This window comes from Halichoerus grypus, chromosome 6 (genome assembly GCF_964656455.1).
Source record: "Halichoerus grypus chromosome 6, mHalGry1.hap1.1, whole genome shotgun sequence".
Lineage (NCBI taxonomy): Eukaryota > Metazoa > Chordata > Mammalia > Carnivora > Phocidae > Halichoerus > Halichoerus grypus.
In genome coordinates this window covers 164,644,255-164,661,572 of record NC_135717.1, presented here as the reverse complement: position 1 = coordinate 164,661,572, position 17,318 = coordinate 164,644,255, and the positions used below count along the sequence as shown (strand labels likewise).

Genomic DNA, 17,318 nt, shown 5'->3' with positions numbered 1-17,318 from the left:
ATCTTCTGTGTCCTGCACAGCATAAAACACAGTGCATAAAACACTCACTCACTCAGTGAATCCATTTGATTTGATATTATTTTATGGATCAGGTTATGATTAGAAGAAAGAATTTATGGTACCCTAGATATGCAAGTGGTCCCCAGGGAAGTGTGCCTTGGTAGAGAGAGTGCTTGATGGAGAGTCAAAACTCATGGCTTTGACTTATTATTTTTTTTTAAGATTTTATTTATTTATTTATTTTAGAGATGGGGGGAGGAGCGGAGGGAGAGAGAATCTCAAGCAGACTCCCCGCCAAGCACGGAGGCTGACGCGGGGCTCTATCTCGCGACCCTGAGATCATGACCTGAGCCGAAATCAAGAGTCAGATGCTTAACTGACTGAGTCACCCAAGTGCCCCCAAAACTCATGGCCTTGACTTCTCGTTCTGCTATTGTGGGGCATGAAAACAATCACTTTTTACTCTTTGGGCTTCAGTTTCTAGGAAGACACACACATGTATTATCCTATTGCTGCTATAACAACCTAAGCTGTCAAAAAGAACACCTCTGTGTTATCTCACAGATCTGTAGATCAGAAGTCCAGGCTGGCCTGTCAAGGTGCTCTGCTTAGGGTCTCATAAAGCTGAAATCAAAGTGCCAGCATGCTGCATTTTCCTCAGGAGCTCAAGATTCCCTTCCAAGCTCATTCCTGTTAGGGCAGATTTCAGTTCTTTGCAGCGAGGTACGCCTAGAGTCCCCGTTTCCTTGTCGGCTATCAGCCAGGGGCCACCTTTGGCTCCAGGAGGCTACCCACATTCCTTCTCAAGTAATCACCCCCATCTCAAAGCAGGAATAGTGTGCTGAGACTCTCTCCTGCTTCGACTCTCTCTGCTTCTCCCTTCTGCCACCAGGCTGAGAATGGTTCTCTGTTCTTAGGGGCTCATGTGATTTGATTAGATCCTCCCAAATATCTCCATATTTTAGGGTCACCTGTGCCATATAACATAAAACTATCCTTGTATGACAGTCTCATCACATTCGCAGCCTCCAGAGATTAGAGTGGGACACCTTGGGGAGCATTCCTAGAAATTCTACCTACCGCCGCATGGCAACATGGGGGTTAGGCAAGATGATTGCTAAGTTCCTTCAGATTTCCTTTGTTGGACTTCATTTCACCCCCTACCATACTATCACATACTGCCAAGCAGCAGCCTCTGCTCTCCTTCCTCCTTCATCCAGCCTGCCTTTACCTCTGTCCTCACTCCCACAAAACCAGCATTAGCTCCTTCCTCCTCTCAGTCCTACTTTACACTTTGAGTTTGAATCTCCCCTGGGTGCTAAGCAGTTTGACATTCCTTATTTCATTTCTTCTTCTGCCAGCCATCCAATGAGTTAGGCAATATCATTCCCATTTTGCATATCCAAGAACTAAGTTTTGAAGAGGTTAAATATCCAGCCCCAGATTAGAGGGTAAGTTTAACTCCAACATCCACGTTCTTTCCAGTACCCGTCAGTGTGTGGGGAGATAATGAGGCCAGGAGACGTGGAGGGGAAGACAGAGCAGCATGCATTCCCCCTCAACCACCCCCCCACACACACACTCCAGCTTAAAATGAGATGGAGATAAAGCCCCAATAGTGACCTGGGCAGTTCTCGGACTGCTGGAGGTGCCCAGGGTCTGTGAGTGGATGGCCAGGTGTTACAACTCTGCTGGGGAACAAAAGCCATTTGGTGAAAATGTACCCATTCATTCCACTTCACATCCCTTGGGTTGGCAAAATTTAAGCCTTTCAGCCTCAGGTGTCTGGAGCTCTTTCCCTGCCTGTGAGAGCATAAGTCGGTACAACCACTTTGGAGAGCAAATTTGGCAATATCTGGCAAAACTGAGAAGAGCGTTGCCCGGCCACAGCAATTCCACTCCTGTGCACATGCCCCTGTTCACCTGCAGGGGAAATGAGTTCAAGATCTTCACTAGTATCATTTATCATTGGAAAAAATAGAAATCACCTAAATGTGCATCAGCAGGAAGTGGACAAATGGTAATGTGTTCATATAATTGAATACTATACAGCTGTAAAAATGAATCCAAGCTGTATAGAGGAGCCCACATGAATCTCACAAATGTAATGTGCTAAAAAAGATCGTCAAGAATAGATTCTTTTGATACCACTTACATAAAGTTTAAAAATGTGGAGTGCATATTGTTTGAGAATCATATGTAATAGTTAAAATATGAATAAATGCGAGGCAATAATAAACACAGAATTCATATCATGATGATTACCTCTGGGTGGGAGGGAAGGGAGTGTGGTAAGAAAGTGTATCAGGGGGGCGCCTGGGTGGCTCAGTCGTTAAGCTTCTGCCTTCAGCTCAGTTCATGATCCCAGGGTCCTGGAATCGAGCCCCGTATCAGGCTCCTCACTCTGCAGGAGGCCTGTTTCTCCCTCTCCCACTCCCCCTGCTTGTGTTCCCTCTCTCGCTGTATCTATCTCTGTCAAATGAATAAATAAAATCTTTAAAAAAAAAAGAAAGTGTATCAGGGACTTCGTCTATGGGGGTAGTGGTTATTTCTTAAGTGGGGTGCTGTCCATGATAATGCTCTTTAGGTATTTTTTCATATGTGAAATATTTTGTAATAACTATTAAACGAACAAGTAATCGCCACCAGGAAGATGCTTACCACAGAACAGTAAGTGGAAAGAGCAGGAAACAAAAGTGGATATTCAGTGTACTCCCAATGTAGAAAAAATGAAAAGAAAAAAATTGTAGATTTAAAAAAAAAGACCAGCAGATAATACACCAAAACTGTTAAAAATCTGAGAGTGATCTTTATTGTCTTCTGTATAATAACAACATAGCACTTTATTACATTTTCCAAACTTTTTATATAGTGAGTACATATTACTTTTGAAATCAAATATTGCCCTTTTTTTTAAAAGATGCATTTGTTCTCTCTAAGCACCAAGATGTGATAAATTTTAGCCTGGGGGGGCCAGGGTGGCTCAGTAAGTTGAGCATCTGACTCTTGGTTTTGGCTCTGGTCATGATCTCGTGGGTCATGGGATCGAGCCCCATGTCAGGCTCTGCACTCAGCCCAGCATCTGCTCAGAGATTCTCTCCCTCTGCCCCTCCCTCCACTTGTGCGCTCGTGCTCGCTCTCCCTGTCTCTCTCAGATAAATAAATCTTTAAAAAAAAAATTTAGCTTGAATAAGGGGGACATTTTTTTATTCCTCATTTACTGCAGGAAGCCCTGAGCTAGATCTTAGGGAAAACCTTTTCAGGCTTAGGCCCACGTTCACGTCCCAATTCCACCCCTTCCCAGCACCTGCCTTGAGTCTCAGTGTTCCTATCTGTGAAATGGTGATGACAAACCTTCCCTGCTTGCCTCATGGAGCCACTGAGTGGGTAAACAATGAGATGAGGCCCATCGAATGGCTCCGTGACCCACTGCAGAGCCTTCCAAAGCACATACAGCAGCGGTTCCATGTCAGACTAGACTCTGGGCACCAAGAGGGAAGAGCCGGGTTCTTCCTCTTAAAAGGCAGCCAGAGGGTCAGGACAGACAGCACTGTCAGGAGACAATCCAGGACTGAGTGACGAGGACTAGGACAGACAACACAGAGAGTAGGACATGGCCAGGCTGATCCAAGTAGGGGGACTAGGATGTCACTACTAAATAACTAGAAGGGATAACCTTTATCCTCAAGCACCTCCAAAAAGACTTGCAGACACCAAGCAAACACATCTCAAACAACATATGAACAGAATGAGGGAGGAAATGCATAGCCTAGGTTTGGACCTGGTGCCCTCACTTCCTAGCTGAGTGACCATGCGTATGAGTAAGCACCTAATCTTTTGAGCGTCCTCTCCTCTTCCATCATAAGGAGAGGCATGCATGCTTCCTAGGTCTTGCTAAGAGGAATGGGTGAATGAAGCACAGACTCCATCATCAGACACTTTCTCTGGGTCAGGCAGTGTTCTGGGAGCTGAGGATGCTACAGGGAACCAGCGGGACAAGTAGCGTGGCTCTCGAAGGGAGATGATACCGGGCAGTTGCTCAGAACAGTGCCCAACACGGTGCAGCCGATGCGTGTTTGTGTCCGTGGTGGCATGACCACTATTATTAAGAAACCTCATAGGGTGGCCTGGAGAGGGCTTGGGGGAGGGGTTAACGTAAGGCAGAACCATAATGGGAATCACGAAGCTGCCGTTCATTGGGTACTCAGAACGTAAAGACTTCACATATAATAATTTGTTTGATCCTCACAGCAACCCTATGGGATGGATACTCATCACCCCCATGTTACAGATGAGCAAACTGAGCCACAGATCCATGTAGAACTTGCCTGAGGTTGCACAAGCGGGGAAGCCAGGATCCGAAACCAGTCGCTTTGCTCCTCCCTGCCGTCTCTCGGTGGGTGCCCCAGGCAGGCTGCTTTTAAGAGCTCAGGGCTTCTTTTGGAAGCCCAGATTGCTGGCATTTTGGGTGTTCAAGCTGCAGCAGGATGACCATCTGTCAAAGCGTTCTTGTGGGGATTCCGGGTAATATCAGATGACTGAATCTTTCTACAGAAAAGGCGGTGCCCAGAGTCTGTCGGTGGCACTGCTCTGGGATGCTAACGAGTGATTTCCTCTTGTCTCTTACAGCTCACAGCGCCACACTTCCCCGTGGTGGTCAAGCTGGGACACGCCCACGCTGGAATGGGAAAGGTATGAGAAGCAGCTCTTATACTGGCCTTCACACCCACGCAGCCTCCCCAGACTACCTGTTCCCCTCTCCCTCTGTCCCCCGCCAGCCCCACCTTGGCTCAGGATGCACCCTGTCCTCCCCCCACCCCTCCTCTGAGCTCCCATAGCATGGAGCGTCTCTCCAGCTCGGTCTATACCCAATGAACCCTGCCAGGAGTTGCTAGCTAATTGTTTCCTATGATTGTGGATTCGGAACAATGAATGTAAAGCATTTTATAGATGCTGATTCTTTTGTTCCCATCCTCATTTCCACGGCTGCTCTCTAAGCTCCTGTCTTACCCATCTCCCCGCCACGTGCACGGCCAGGACCTAGAAGGAGGCGAATACATATGGCCCCGTGGAGACGCCCCTGGAGTCAGTTAGCTTCTGCAAGAGTACATCATATATTTTTCACAGGCACAGCTGACATATTTGTCATAATTGGTCAGATCCTTTCAGTCGCAAGTGTAGAAACGCAACTCAAATCAGGAAGCAAAAGAGAATCCATTGGTTTGAGCCACCAGGAAGTCTGGGAGAGTTCTTGAAAGATCTGGGCAGAGCTGGATCCAGGAGCCCAAGCAAAGCCATCAGACCTCAGTCTCCTGTATTTCTTGTCCCTGTTTATCTCTGCCTGGTGTTTTCTTCAGATAGTCAAGATGGCTGTGGGTGGCCTACCCTGGTCCCCAAGCTCACTGCCGCAGAGGAAGAAAGACCGTGTCTCTTTCCAGCATCTCTATGTAAATCCCATGGAGGGACGCGGGTCAGCCTTGCTTGGGTTCCTGGGCCCACCTCCTAACCAGCACATGTGGAGATGGATGCAGCCCCAGTTGAACTGTGTGGATCAGGGTGCCCACAGGAAAGGGAGATTTACTCCTAAATAAGAGGGGTGGGAATGTGGGAAAGCGTGGGGGCCACCACAGGCCACCTCTCAAGTCTCTGGCTCAAATAAATAGAAACCTTGATCTGAGTAGGCCCAGCCCAGCCCAGCCATAAATAATCCTGCACCTGGCGCCTTTATTCTTCCCCACCCTATTATGCCTCCTGTGTCATCTCTTCCCACCTAAACTCCATCCCCTTCAGGCAGCAAAGGGTGGAAAGGGCCAGACGGGTCAGGGCACGACCCACAGCTCTGACATTCGTGTGAACTTGAACAAGTTGCCATCTGACCTCTCTTGGCCTTTTCTGTCGAGTGGTGATGATTCTAACAACTGTCTTTAAAAGAAATCCTCCCTCCCTCCCTTCCGTCTTCCTGCAAGGGCACACCGTGAGGGCAGGGGTCTTGCCTATTTGTCCACTGCCATATCCCTGGCCCAGTGGGGGCCCAGTGGCCCCTCAGCTTGTTGGGCAAGCAGATGGATGAGTGACTCCCTCTTTAGACACGTCCCTGTGTCTGTGCCCCACTGCCCCTCCTCCTGAGCCCCCCTGCACCTCTGCACCTGGGCTTCGGCCCCTCCACTCCGCTGAGGGGTTGCTTTAGTCCTCAGCGACCCTCTGCTGCTGAGTCAACGGGCACTTTTTCCATCCGTATGGGAGCTGCCCTCCCTGTATCTCTTAAAGCTGCTGGCCATCCCTTCTGCCTGAAACTCCTTCTCCAGTGGCCTTTGACTCATGCTCCCCTCCTGGCTCTCCTCTGTCTCCACCACTCCTTCACAGTCTCCTTCGTGTTGTTTTCTTGCTGCCCCGTCCTTAATGTGTCTGTGCCAACAGCACACGCAACCTGAGCACTCATCTGCCCTCTCAGCTCCCATGGCACCTGCACACCACCAACAGCCCCTGGGTCACATTTCCCATCCAGAGCCTCAGCTCTTATATCCAGTTCCCTCCTCTACATGCCCCCCTTGTCTCCCATGGAAACCTCAGACTCTAACCGTCCCAGACAGCCTGCTCCCCCTCCTCGCCCTCCTCCTCCGCCTCCCGTGGGTGGCTCTGCAGCAGGAACCACCAGTCCCTCCGTTGTCTCAAAACAGAAATCTGGGTGTCCTGGGAGCCCTGGGAGTCCTCTCCTTCCTCCACGTGCAATAGGTCCTCAAGTCTTGTCACTTGCCTTTGTTAATGTTGCTCAAACCAGTCCCTTTCTTGCCGCCCACTGCCACCATCTTGGACAACTCTAGTAAAGCTAAAGAGTTCCCAAGAATTAAATTCTGTTTCTCAAGCTTCAAATTATCCCCGACAGGGAATACTTAAAGAGACTGATGCAATGCTCGGGGGAGGGGGTGGTCTGAAACTCAGGCTCAAAAGGGACGCCCGAAGCATGGACAGGAGGACACATATCCAAGGATAAAAAGTGTCACTGGCCAGAATAAACTAGGGTTTGGAGAAATGCTGACATCAAGGGAAAAGGGGTCTTCTCCTTCAGTTTGGGATGAGAAAACTATCTGGAATGGCCTGGACATGCCGACTGAGCAGATGATGTCATATTCATGTCTGAGAGGGAGAAAAACAAAATTGGTACCTTCTATGGTACTTCTACTTCTCTCAAGAAGGAAGATCGTCTTCCTGAGAACAGCAAAGGGAACCTTCCTAGGAGAAAACTGGTGAAGAGGTTGCCAATGGACTCAGTGTTGGTGGAAATCCACCTAGGTCCCTGCTGACCCATCGTCAATTATATTTCTCTCCTTTGTTCGTTTATATTGATTAGTGCCTACTTGGTGCTGAAAATCAGAAGATAAATAGGACGCAGTTTCTGCTGTCAAGGACTTGGGGAGACAGGCACGTAAATAGGTATAATGTGTGTTGGGGGTCTGTAGGGCGTGCAGTAAGTACAGGGATTGAAGGAAGGAGCTTAATTATACCTAGAGGATAGAAGGGTGGGAAGAAGCTCTGCCTCTGAGGAACTGTACATGGTTTGCTGTGCCTGGAGGTAGAAGGAGTTCTAGCAAACAAGAAAGACCCAAAGACAAGAAAGATGGGCTGATACTGTCTTTTTTTTTTTTTAAGATTTTATTTATTTATTTGACAGAGAGAGAGAGAGATCACAAGTAGACAGACAGGCAGGCAGGCAGAGGGAGAGGGAGAAGCAGGCTTCCCGCTGAGCAGGGTGCCCGATGCGGGGCTCGATCCCAGGACCCTGGGATCATGATCTGAGCCGAAGGCAGATGCTTAACAACTGAGCCACCCAGGCGCCCCTGATACTGTCTTAACAAAGAATAGAGTCTGTCACAAGGCACAGAAGTCAAAATATATTGAGATGCTATGTAGTGTGGGTGGGGGCATTAAGGTAGGAGGTAATCATGGGGAGCACCATGGGTTCTTTAGAAATCAGTCAGTCTAGACCAACGGTTCTTATGGAGGGAGGGGAATTCTGCCTCCATGGGGCAATTTTGGTTGTCACAACTGGGGGGTGGGGCTGGTACTACTGGCATCTGGCATCTACTGAGTGGAGACCAGGGATGCTGCTGGGAACAGTCCATGATGCCAAAGACAACCCCACAACAAAGAATTATATAGCCCAAAATGTCAATAATGTCTAGGTTGAGAAACCCAGGACAAAACTAATTTCATTTCCTTTGTTGAAAGTTTTACCAGACCAGAAACCAGAGGAAGCAATGGTTATTACACAGTTCAACATGCTTCAAAGTCTGTTCCAAAGAATTATAATTATTCAGATGCTAAAGCCTATGTTGGTCAAATAGGTTTGGAAAATGCTTTAAAGTAAGTTTTTATTTTTTAATATATTTTTTATTTAAATTCAATTAATTAACATATAGTGTATTATTAGTTCCAGAGGTAGAGTTCAGTGATTCATCAGTCTTATATAATACCCAGTGCCCATTACATCACATGGCCTCCTTAACGTCCATCATCCAGTTACCCCATCCACCCACCCCCCTCCCCTCCAGCAACCCTCAGTTTGTTTCCTATGATTAAGAATCTCTTATGGTTTGTCTCTCTCTCTGATTTCATCTTGTTTTATTTTTCCCTCCCTTCCTCTATGATCCTCTGTTCTGTTTCTTAAATTCCACATAGGAGTGAGATCATATGATAATTGTCTTTCTCTGATTGGCTTATTTCACTTAGCATAATACCCTCTGGTTCCATCCACATCATTGAAATGGCAAGATTTCATTTTTTTCCTGATGGCTGAGTAGTATTCCATTGTATATATATACTACATCTTCTTTATCCATTCATCTGTTGATGGACATGTGGGCTCTTTCCATAGTTTGGCTGTTGTGGACATTGCTGCTATAAACATTGGGGTGCAGGTACCCCTTCAGATCACTACATTTGTATCTTTGGGGTAAATACCTTGTAGTGCAGTTGCTGGGTCATAGGGTAGCTCTATTTGAGGAACCTCCATACTGTTTTCCAGAGTGGCTGTACCAGCTTGCATTCCTACCAACTGGAACTTATGAGTCATAAATTTGCTTAGGATACACTGTTGGGGTAAAAGAACATGAAAGATGTGCTGAATTCCACAGACTTACCTAACTGCAGAAACCTTTGGCCATTTTTTTATTGTGTCCTTTTATTAATTTGTAAGAACTCTTTCCATATTAAGCACATTAAACCCTTGTCATACTTTGCAACTTTTTTTCTCGATTTGACAGTTACATGTCCATTTTCTTACTCAGTTTTTAAGCATTTTTAAAGGTTGTTTTTTTTTTTATGTAGTCAAATGTTTCCATCTTTGGGAGGCAGTGTGTTATAGTGGCTACGGGTGTTGATTTGAATCTAGCAAGTAAGTTATATAGCCTCCCCACCTCAGTTTCTTCAAATGTACAATGCAGGGAATCATAGTAGCAACCTCATAAGTTGGTTGTGAGGATTAGAAGACGTGATGCGGGTCAAGCACACAGCTCTGTGCCTGGAACATGGTGGGCATTCAATAAATATTAGCTGTCATGAGTATTAAGAATGTTCAGGGGTGCCCAGCTGGCTCAGACGATGGAGCGCACCACTCTTGATCTCAGGGTCTTGAGTTCGATTTCCACAATGGGTGTAGAAATTACTTTAAATAATTAATTAATTAATTAATTACTTTTTAAAAAAGAATGTTCAGACATGCTCTGGGGTCCTAAAATCCAAAATTGAAGTCAATAAAGGAGATATGACTAAACAGCATCATCTGTCAGAGACTCTATTCCATTTGGCTGTAATTTCAGTATGAGTCAGATGAGTAAGGAGTTGCCAAAGCCTCTAATCCATAAATATGCAATAAATAGATGAAAATGGGCTCACCCTCATTAGTCATTAGGGAAATGCAAATTAAAACCTCAATGAGATGCCACTGTGTAACCACCAAAAGAGCTAAAATTAAAAAGATGAGTACTGCTAAGCATTGGCAAGGACATGGAAGAATTGGAACACACACACACAACTACTGAAAGTGTGAATCATTAAAACTGCTTTGGAAGACAGGTTGATGTTATCCACTGAGAAGTTACACGGAAGTTCTGTTAGGTACAGCCAGCCTAAATGCATGCGTATGCTCACCAGTGTTTATAGCAGCTTGTTCATCATTGCCAAAACCCGGGCACAGCCCACGTACCCATTAATAATAGATTAGATAAATAAATTACAGTATATTCAGACAAGTGGAAGCTTCCAGCGATGAGAATGAATGAACTACAACTATATGTAACAATCTCACACACTTATTTCATTGAGTGAAATAAGTCACATACAAAAGAATGCCTAGTTGAATGGTTCCATTTATATAAAACTCAGAACCCAGGGAAACTAAACCATAACGTGAAATGGGATACGTATTTAGATGATAAAATGTTTAAGGAAAACAAGAACATCATTACCATAAAACAGTAGAGGTTGCCTTTGTGGAGGATGGAGGAGTGATCATGGGGAGGAGGCAGAAGTGAGCAAAGTTCTAGTTCTTGACTTGGATGGCGCTGATGTGGATGTTTGCTTTGTGATAGCTTGTTGGACTGTTGTTTTTGGACTATGCAATTCTCTGTATGTGTTATATTTCGAAGTAAAATAAGGCTTAAAAAATGTAATCCAGGACATGTTCATGGAGATCTGATATCCAGAATACAGTGAGAGTCCTGCAGTCCATGGCCAGAAGATTGTTCTGGGTTCTGGGCTGTACATCCATTCCGGGTGTTTGAGAAAGCCATTGACAAATGAGTGTGTCCCGGGGAAGATTAACTGAGCAGTGAAGGGAAGATGCATCTGCTAGAGACAGCATCACCAGCCTCTGCAGAAACATGGAGAATTGTCATGAGTAGATTGATGGGACCAATTTGAAATAATATCTAGCAATCAAAGCTGGGACCCAAGTTAGGAGGAAATGAACAAATGTCAATGGCGAAAATTTCTAACAATCCGAGGGGAACATTAATGGAATAGACGGTCCTTTAGGGAAGAGGCTCTCATCAATGCAGAGTTGGACCAAAGATGAATACTTACTGGAAAGTTTCAAGAGAATTTAGGCATTGCATGAGCTCTTTAGCCTGAGATGTTTGAAACCACTGAAATTGGGACAAATCTGTGTATATGTTTTTGGGGTGTGTGTGTGTGTTTATGTGCAGATATGGTACGAACTTTCTGGGTGGGAAGGAGTCCATAACTTCTTTCAGCTTCTCACAGGGGTCTGTGACCCTTCCAAAGGTTAAGACGCCCTGGAGACACTCCTATGTATCTTCCAATGATGAGAATCTGTGGTTATTTTCAATAGTACGAGCAGTCCAATGAAAGGAATGGCACAAGATCATGTTACTATCAGAGGATTAGAAGTCAAGTTCAAGGCCAACTGCCAGTATAACAAGGGGCAGGTAATGTTTATAGCATCTGGAATTGAGGTTTTGGAGTTTGGATCTAGATTGACCATTTCCTGGCTGTGTGTCCTTGGGGATGTTGTTTAATATTTCTGTGCCCCAATTTCCTCATCTCCAGTATGGGGACAATATTGCCCTCCTGGGGTTGCAGTCCAGATAGAATAAATCACTCAAGGCTTGGTAGGGTGCCTGATAAACACTCAGTGAATGGGAACTTTAAAAACCCACTACAAATGTAAACTGTTATTCTTATTACTTAACCGCTTGTGTCAGGAACATCCCCAGGAGAGGCCAAATAACAAGTTAACTCCACCCTGGGAGGTGCCTTATCCTTATTTCATAGATTCACACTCTCAGGGCTTGAGTCCTGGCAAGATAGAAGATAAGAACGTGAGGCCCCAGAGAGGAGAAGCTCTTGCCCGAGGCCACACAGCGAGAGCATCCCGAATAACAGTGCAGGAAGGGAAAGAAAGAGCTTTGCGATTATCTGACTCCATTCCATACTTTAGAGATAAGAGCAGTAATAATAACAGTAACGTAATAACCATAATAATAATAAAAGCTAATGCTTAATAGAGTTTACTCTGCATGGGCACTGTTGTTTTTTGTTTTGTTTTGTTTTATAAACTGGTTTTCTTTTTTTTTTTTTTAAGATTTTATTTATTTATTTGACAGAGGGACAGCGAGAGAGGGAACACAAGCAGGGGGGGTGGGAGAGGGAGAAGCAGGCTTCCTCCCAAGCAGGGAGCCTGATGCAGGGCTCGATCCCAGGACCCTGGGATCATGACCCGAGCCGAAGGCAGTCGCCTAACCAACTGAGCCACCCAGGCGCCCCAGCATGGGCACTGTTTTAAGTGCTTGAAATATATTCACTCATTGAGTGCAATCTTTATAACTCCCCTATGAGGTAAGTACAGTTAGTACCCCCACTTTACAGAGGAGGAAACTGAAGCACAGGGAGTAGGTGGTGGAGTTGGGGTCCAACCCTGGACAGCCTAGTTCCGGTGCCTGGGCTCACAGAAGCAAAGGACATTGACGTGGTCACGGGCTGACTGAGCCCAGACCTGGACATCCTAACACTTCCCCCGTGTGCACAGGGGTTGCTGTCCTGCTAAGCCTGGAATAGTGAGTGACAGGGTTCAGGTGTCCTTGCATCTGGTCTGGAGGGCCAAGGTGGCAGCTCCTCAACTCAACGTTTCCAGCAGCCCAGGCGTCTTGCACACCCCACTGGGCCAGGGCTGTGGCTGTCACCAGCTCTGAGCAACCTGGGCTCTCGTATCCTCTCTTAGACTGACTCACTGAGTGATCTTTTCCCAGCACCATCCGCTCTTTAAGTAGGAGTCGTGGCCCAAGAACACGGTAGTGGAGGAGGGAGGACGAGGAATGAGCAAATGGACAAATGGAACCCAGGGGAGCCATTAAGAAACCAGAAGGTTCCCCAGCACCTGGGAGACCGCCAGAGAGCTCAGCAGAAGCCAAGTTGGGTGAGAGCAGGGGAGGGGAGCCAGCCAGCAAGGTGTTCCAGGGGAGGGGCGTTCAAGGTCTCTGCCAGACTATGAAAGAGGACAGGGAGGGACCCTCACCCACTCCACCACCCTCCCTCTCAGCTCCTCCCTCCCCCCACGTCCTCTCTCACCTACCCTGCCACTCCCTTGAGATCACCACCGGCCTCATGTATTCTCTGCTTCTCTTGAGCAAAATGGACCCTTGGCGGAGGATCTAGCAGTCCTTTACACCTTAGTGAAAATTTTAAGCACTGTGCTCTCCTTCTCAGAGCCTCTGGTTGTCCTCTCTACAAGCACAGTATAAACCACCATTCTCATTATTCATGGATTCCGTATGTACAAATTCAACTACTCACTAAAATTTATTTGTAATCCCCAAATCACTTCTGGCACTTTCGCACGCATTCACAGACACGTGCAGATCAGCCAGTAATGTGCGCGTTCTCTGCTGAGGTCAAGCAAGGCAACGGTGCGCCTTCTTGTTTCAGCTCTCATACTGTAAACATTACTATGTCGAGCCACACTTACACCTTCTTGCACTTTCTCGTGGTGATTTCATTGTTTAAAATGCCCCCCCCACACACACACAAGTGTAGTGCTGAAGTACTGTCTAGTGCAAGAAGTCCTAAGTGCAAGAAGGCTGTGATGTTTCTTACAGGGAAAAAAAATATGTGTTAGATAAGCTTTGTTCAGGCATGAGTTATAGTGCTGTTGGCTAATAGTTAATGAATCAACAATATATATTCAATAAGATGGCTTGAAATGGAAGCACACATACAACAGGTTATGTATTGATCAGTTGATGAAAATGTTTGTGACTGGAGGCTTCTAGGAACCCTGTATTTCCCTTAGGAGCAATGGTTCAGTATTCACTAAATCAGTATTGGCTGCAATGTCCTAGAAGATAACTATCGCAAATGAGGTTCAGCTCTGTGCACCCGTGTGCATGTACATATGTACATACACAGCCATGTATTTGTACATATGTGTGTTTATATCACACACACGCACACGCGTGGACACACACACATACACGTGTATTCTGTAGAGTCCTAAATGTCTCTTTCTTCCTTTGGATGCCAAAATGCCACGATTCTGAGCACAAACAGAAGCAAACTAAAACAGTCATTTTATGATTCTCTACCCTGATGTTTGTCATACTGAAGGCAAAGCCACCTGGACCATCCACTCATTTTTCTTTAGGAGGGCTTCGGGCTTAGATCTCTAATGGTGGCACGTCCTCTGCCAATTCCCACATCCTTGCATGGCTCTTGGTTGGCCTGGGTTCAGGAGACCTGGGTCCTTCTTGTCAGCCCCGTACCTCCAAGGCCAGCATATTGAACACATAATTTATTTAAACACGTAAGTGCCGTGTGTCAAATAAATAGTCATGATTTTCCTCACCTGATCGCTCAGAAGAATAGTGAGAAGAAGTGTTAAAAGTAAGTGTGAGATGGGGAGGGAAGTGAAGGAGAATATGAGCTTTGAACTTAGACCTCCTTGGGTTCTCATCTTGACTCTGCCATTTGCCAGCATTGTGACCTTGAGAAAATTATTCAACTTCTTTGGGATCACTCAAAGTAGACTAGATGGGAGGATGAACTAGGAAGAGAGAGAGAGTATACAATTCTGAGCACCCATGAGCCAGGATACATACCTTCAACATCTCCTCTGATCCCAGCTTTGCAGAGGTTCTAAGAGCTGTTTTGCCCAAAGTCACTGGTAAGTGCAGGAAGCAGGATTTGAATCAAGATCAGCAGGTCCTTCCGCCCTTTGCTTCAGGCTGCCTGGGACACTTGGGAACATGCTGGTGCAATCATCTCTTCCCTTGATAAGGCGACCCGCCAACTTCATTGGAGAGTTGATTTGTAAAGAATTTCACGGGGCTCCACCCAAAAAACATGTCAGTACCTTGGAGACCAGCACTGACCTTTCCATATGAACTGCTCTTGGCTGGTGGGCTGATCTCACCCCAGGCCCGAAGCCAAGACGGAGGACACTGATGCAAGACAATGAGAAGGAGAAAAAGAAAACTCTTACTCCTGGCACTGGGTTTTAAAGACCGTGTACACTCCCATCCCCTACAAGACCCATTTTGTCATGACATTTTGTCATGACAAGAGGCTGTATTTAGAGGATTCAGAAGCCCAGGGACAGATTGATCTGGAAAGAATCAGTTAACTGCTTTTGTGTGCACTCGCCACACAACTCTTCCATGAAAAGCAAAATACTTTTGACCGGACATTGAAAAGCAGCAAGATTTCCTTTTTTTTTTTCTCTTCTCTGTTTTCCTGGTGATATCTATTGACCCATCTTGGTATTGTATGTAACAAAGACCAGAGACGTCATCCCCTTAGGAGCCCCTCAGAAAGAGGAGGGTGCATGTGTCACCTGTTGAGGTGGGGAATGCTCCGTATAGTTTACTGGCTCTGATTACTGGCTCCTTACTTTTCCCCCAGCCTTAGACAGTCACATCCACAATGGAGGCCTAGTCAAGCTCCCGCCGTCCTTTAAGGTGGATAGTGCTCCCATGAAGCCCATTTTTCAGATGAGGCAAGCAGAGATCAAGGAGGCAAAATGCTTTGCCCAAGGCTGCACACAGCATGCCAGGAAGGCTGCACACTCTTTCCACCGGTCCTGGCACCCATGCCAAGAGGAGAGCCGCCTCCAGACAGGTCCACTGGGAGCACAGCCTGCGTGTCCACGGAGGCTGTCCTCAGCCAAAATGTGCAGGTGCGGCCCCTTCTTACTGTCGGCAGGCAAGAGAAGCAATGTCCTGCAGCAGGCAGAGGCTGCCTGCCTCACTGAGGCTCCAGCATGGCGCAACCTCCCTCCAAGCTTCCTGGAAGAGAAACCAGCCACATCTCTGCCTTCTTGGAAGTCAGTCAATTTAGGGGCTGCTGGCTCTGCTACTGACGGGTGGCAACAGCAGGGTTGTTTGTGAGGGAAAGCCAGGGAAGGAGCTAACCAGAGAGCTTACTACATTTTGAAGCATGTGCATGTGTGTATGCACATGTGTGTGCACGTGCTCATGCGTGTTGCTCGTGTGTGTGTGTGTGTGTGTGCATGCTTGGGGCAGGATGAGCAGATGTCTTAAATGGTTATCAGCAGTCTCGACCAAGCCTCCGGACAAATGAGATGCTATTGGCAGACCCCGTTTTCTTGCCTCAACTCCTGGCCTCCAGTTCCCAGAAACCTCCACACCAATGCCCCATCCTCCAGGATCGAGGCCAGAAGATGCTAAGGAGGCAGTGTGGTGGGGCTGGGAATGATGTTCAGGCCTTCTTGTGTCATGACAAGAGGCTGTATTTAGAGGATTCAGCGGGGTCCATGGAGGAGGATGCTGGTAGCTAATGAAAAGGGCCAGGGGCCTCCAGCCACCCCAAGGGATAGAGGAACAGACGCAAGAGCACCTATTGAGATGCTCTGGGTGATGGACCAAGTGCGTGTAGCCCTGAAGTCAGACAGGCCTGAGCTCCTCAACAGCCTTGCTGCTCAAAGTGGGCTCTGTGGAAGGACGGGCAGCCTCCGTAATCCCTTGGGAACCCCTGCAAAGCAGAACTCGGGCCTGTCCCCAGACCTGCTGAGTCAGATTCATCCTTGCAACAAGATGCTCAATGATCCACAGCTGCTCTGCACACCCAGAGGATGCCAACTCAGATGCCCACTGCATCCAGGCAGTCCCCGGAATGAGTCAGAGGCCAGGTGGGGAGCGTGAGGACCCAGAGAGGCCAGGCCAGCCTGTGTGGACATCCACAACTCAGCCCCAGCAGGACAAAGCCCTGAGACACCAATGCAGCCTGATCATCTGATTCTTTCATACAAAGCCAATTCTCTGGGTCTCTGATATGAACTCCCCTAATTTTAAAATATTGGCAACTAATTTTAAAATATTCAAAACACCATGTAGGCCAAATAAAACATGTCTTTTGGCCACTGAACACCCTTGGGGCACCAGTTGGGGGCCTCCAACTTCAGACTGTGAGTGTGGGCGTACCCTCTCTTTCTGGGGGGCCATGGAGCCTCATGGTTAAGGCCACGGGGCATGCAGTAGACCCAGAAGTTCAAATCCCAGTTCAGCCACTTCTTAGTTATGTTATTTTGGTTGAACACTTAACTTGGAGTCTTTGTTTTCTTATCTGTCCAGTGGCCCTAATAGATCTCCCTAGTGGGTGTGGGGTTGCCCTGCTGACTGACTGAGATAAAGCACTTGTAAATACTTGTAGATATGTAAGAGATAATTGATTCACTCCCTCTAGAACCTAAGTGCTTCCTACATTTTCAGCTGCTCACAGATCCCTTGCGGACCTTACTAAAATGCACATTCTGATTCACTAGGCCTGGGCGGGGGTGGGGGGCCCACCTG

The 17,318-nt window shown here is 46.9% G+C and overlaps 1 protein-coding gene across 2 annotated transcripts in view; it reads left to right on the top strand.

Moving 5' to 3' along the window:
- Positions 1–17,318, top strand: part of SYN3 (synapsin III) — a 444,404-nt gene that overhangs the window by 370,022 nt on the left and 57,064 nt on the right. For both annotated transcript variants that reach the window (XM_036093503.2, XM_036093504.2), the window contains exon 7: positions 4,630–4,692. In XM_036093503.2, the coding sequence (XP_035949396.1) occupies positions 4,630–4,692 (63 nt within the window). The remainder of the gene's footprint in view (positions 1–4,629; positions 4,693–17,318) is intronic.